At 40.6% G+C, this 4,263-nt stretch overlaps 1 protein-coding gene across 1 annotated transcript; it reads left to right on the forward strand.

Annotated features, from left to right (window-relative positions):
- Positions 1-1,320: 1,320 nt before the first annotated feature.
- LOC100673741 (olfactory receptor 7G2-like) lies at positions 1,321-3,015 on the forward strand. The gene has a single exon (XM_010602345.3). It carries the CDS (start codon positions 2,077-2,079, stop codon positions 3,013-3,015), a length of 939 nt encoding a protein of 312 aa, XP_010600647.2. The 5' UTR covers positions 1,321-2,076.
- The last annotated feature ends 1,248 nt before the right edge of the window (positions 3,016-4,263 follow it).

Below are 4,263 nucleotides of genomic sequence, written 5' to 3' on the forward strand. Positions count from 1 at the left end.
CTCTACGCAAATGTATAAAGATTAAGGATCAGGGATATTCAATGACACTTAGAAAGAAACAATTTACATTTTACTATAACTTAGCTATATTTCTAAATATAATATTTGTACCCTCATACATACATTAAACCTCACAGCTAAAATTGCAATCAGGCTTTCTAACATCATTGGTAAGATAGAGATGCTTTCAGTTGTACTCAAAAACGACTGCAATCCAATTAGAGAAGTATGGTATATCCACCTGTACAAGGTATGTGACTTGGAGGTGAGAAAAACAGGTAGAAAGAGGTAAATGGCTTGGAGCTGGTCTCCTAGGGGCTGGGAATCAGCCATCCTGAACTCTACCTTCTATTGTTTTGGTCTTTTAAGATTTGCAGTGGGATCAGAATGTCAGTAAAAGTGTTTGGTTAATGAGGAGCTTTGGATATTGAGCCTCCAGGGACACAGAGACTGCAAATAATCTACGTGTAACCACCTCACTCACTCACTTTAATACCTGAAGATGCATGCAGACGGTACCACTTTTGTATTCCTCTCCCATCAAGAAGCAGCACACCTGATAGCCCACCCACAGGTGACCCTCTTGCCGGGGAGCCTGGTGCCTCAACTTGGTCCCTCTGCCTTTCCTAAGGAAAGCTCTTCCATCTACACCATCCAACATCCAGGGCAGATGCCAAACGTTATTCCTCCCTGATGCCAGTCAGGTAACCTGAATCCCATAGTTAATGTTTTGAAATGAGGACAGGTGTTTCAATACAGGTTCATCCAGCAGAATGATGCATGTGAAGATAGTATGAGCATGAAATGATTGGAATCAAGTCACCCCTAACCTCCTGCCTGTCTCCCAACTTCCTGACATGTTTCCTTGAATCTTCGCACTGATGGCAAGGAGTTGTGATTCTGCTAGTGTCCTCCTCTCTCTCCACAACGGCAAGGACCGTTTTCCTCCCGACCAGAAGCCTGCCCCTCCTCACACCGGATGACTGTTTTAAGATTCTGACATTTACTAACACTCTTGTAGTGGTGAAGAGGGTTTATCAACATCACCTTATCTTCCCTTTCCTGGTTTTTAACACACATTTGTATTACAGGTTTCCCCCGCTATCTGAAAGTAGAGTATTCCTATGAATCCTTTCATAAGTTGAAATGGTGTAAAATGAAGAAGCAATTACCATAAATTTATTTGAAAAAAATTTTTGAGAGTTGCCAGACTCAAAACATAACCCATTATTTCATACCAAATAACATATATAACCTAAAATAATGCTAACATATAGTGTTGATACACACATTTCAAAGCTATGGCAGTTTAATGCTGAGTGTAGTTTTAAGAGAAGGAGCTCTGGGAGCGTCTCTTATCACTAGGAGGGGTTCAATGCCTATTTAAAGGCCCACCGCAAAACACTGAACGCTGGTTTCGAGTTTCTCCTTTTTTTGTAAAAGTGAAAATCCAACTCAAATTTCTTTTAGTTAGCAAAGCAAACAAGCACTGATGTGGGTCTTTTGAAAAAGCAAAGTGGCATAAAGTGAACTTTCAAAAACAGGGGATACCTGTATTTCTGTTGCCCAGTTCTGATTTCTGAGGAAAGCAGTGGAATCTGACACAGACTCATCAGGCTGCCTCCAGAGTGTATCTAATTTTCTCTATAAAATTACCGAATATTTAAAATGATAATAGCACGAAGAGAGTAATAAAAAAAAGACCACCCTCTCACCCTTTCCAAAATAAATAAATGTTCACACTCTGCTATATCAGCTTCTGCATCTTTTTTAAATAACCAAATAATATGCATGCAGATGGTAGCACTTCTGTATTCACCTCCACTCCTCTCGTTCCCATAAAAAAAAAAAAATGACTACCCTTTCAGCCCTTTCCAAACTCAATAAATATTGACACTCTGCTATATCAGCTTCTGGTCTTTTTTGCTTTTTGTTTTGCCAAATAATGTGCACACTGACAGTATCACCATTGTATTCCTGCATTCCCCTCCATTCCTCCCATTCCCATCCCAAGATGGTGTTTGCTGACATTTGATTGTAAGTCACCTCATCATTTCTATCAGATCCATCAACAATATGGAACCTAGAAACCAAACAGGAGTTTCAGAATTCCTTCTCCTGGCACTGACAGAGGATCCCAAAGTGCAGCCTCTCCTTTTTAGCCTGTTTTTGTCCATATATCTGGTCACTGTCCTAGGAAACCTGCTCATCATCCTGGCCGTCAGCTCTGACCCCCACCTCCACACCCCCATGTACTTCTTTCTTTCCAATCTCTCATTTACTGACATCTGTTTCAGCACCACCACGATTCCAAAGATGCTGGTGAACCTCCAAGCACAGAATCAGAGCATCACTTACGCAGGATGCCTCACCCAGGCCTGCTTTGTCCTGATTTTTGGTAGTTTGGAAAGTTTTCTCCTTTCGGTAATGGCCTATGACCGCTATGTGGCCATTTGTCACCCACTGAGATACACAGCTATCATAAATCCCCGCCTCTGTGGCCTGCTGATTCTAGTCTCCTTGCTCGTTAGCATTGTGGATGCCCTTCTCCACAGTCTGATGTTGTTGCAACTGTCCTTCTGCACAGACCTGGAAATTCCTTACTTCTTCTGTGAAGTTGTTCAGGTGATCAGAGTTGCCTGTTCTGAAACCCTCATCAATAACATCATCTTATGTTTTACGGCTAGCATACTGGGTGCTCTTCCTTTCTCTGGAATCATTTTCTCTTATACTCAAATTGTCTCTTCCATTTTGAGAATACCTTCAGCAGGTGGAAAGTATAAAGCTTTTTCTACCTGTGGTTCTCACCTTTCAGTTGTTTCCTTATTCTATGGGACAACTTTAGGTGCGTATATGAGTACAACATTTACACACTCTTCCAGGAAGACTGCAGTAGCTTCAGTGCTGTATGCTGTAGTTACTCCCATGATGAATCCCTTCATCTACAGTCTGAGAAACAGAGACATGAAGGGAGCCTTTAGGAGCATTATCAGATGCACACCTGCTTTTCAGTGATTATATTATCTCCTTTGGGTTGGATTTCTAGATTGCATCAAAGTGACAGAGTCACAGATGGCTGCAACAGACTCAGCTGTCATATCCAGACATCAAGCTCAGAGACACAAAATAGACTGTCCTTGGACCTATTGTTAATAGAGGACTTAGTATTAATAGACCTTTCCATAGAATCATACAGAGGATATCTCCTCCCATATGATCACTGAGAATAGCATCATATATCCCTTTCTAATCAAAGTTCTGTCTGGGAGAAAATAATTGCTATGAGAGCTTTATACTAACAATGTAGAGTACGTTTTCTCTTGAGAAGTTAATTCGTATAACCACCGCAAGCACTTAATACAATGCCTGGCACCTAATACTCAATAAAATTTAGCTAGGACCACTGTGTTCTATATGTTGCCATAATATATAAGGCTTATTATTTCTTGTTCTCACATATTTTCCACTTTCCTCAGGATTTTTATTGGTTTACCATTATTGTACATTTTAAGGTCATCTCTACTTTGAGGAGATAGCTCTTCCCCAGTAATCTTTTGAGTGCCTTCCAACCTGGGGGGCTCATCTTCCAGCACTATATCAGACAATGTTCAGCTGCTATTCATAAGGTTTTCATTGGCTAACACTTTTCAGAAGTAGACTGCCGGGTCCCTCTTCCTAGTCTGTCTTAGTCTGGAAGCTCAGCTGAAACCTGTCCTCCATGAGTGACCCTGCTGGTATCTGAATACCAGTGGCATAACTTCCAGCATCACAGCAACACACAAGCCCCCACAGTATGACAAACTGACAGACAGGTGGTACGAGTCAAAATGAGAAGAAACAGCTGCAAACATCCATTAATAATCAGAACCTGGAATGTAAGAAGTATGAATCTAGGAAAATTGGAAATTGTCAAAAGTGAAATGGAACACATAAACATCAATATCCCAGGCATTAGTGAGCTGAAATGGACTGGTATTGGCCATTTTGAATTGGACAATCATATAGTCTACTATGCTGGGAATGACAACTCGAAGAGGAATGGTGTTGCATTCATCGAAAAGAACGTTTCAAGATCTATCCTGAAGTATAACACTGTCCGTGATACGATAATATCCATACACCTACAAGGAAGACCAGTTAATATGACTATTATTCAAATTTATGCACCAACCACTAAGGTCAAAGATGAAGAAATAGAAGATTTTTATCAGCTGCTGCAGTCTGAAATTAATCAAACATGCAATCAAGATGCATTGATAATTA

This window comes from Loxodonta africana, chromosome 3 (genome assembly GCF_030014295.1).
Source record: "Loxodonta africana isolate mLoxAfr1 chromosome 3, mLoxAfr1.hap2, whole genome shotgun sequence".
Taxonomy (NCBI): Eukaryota; Metazoa; Chordata; class Mammalia; order Proboscidea; family Elephantidae; genus Loxodonta; species Loxodonta africana.

Coding starts and splice junctions, on each gene's coding strand:
- LOC100673741 (XM_010602345.3), top strand. CDS start 2,077: ATGGAACCTAGAAACCAAACAGGAGTTTCAGAATTCCTTCTCCTGGCA.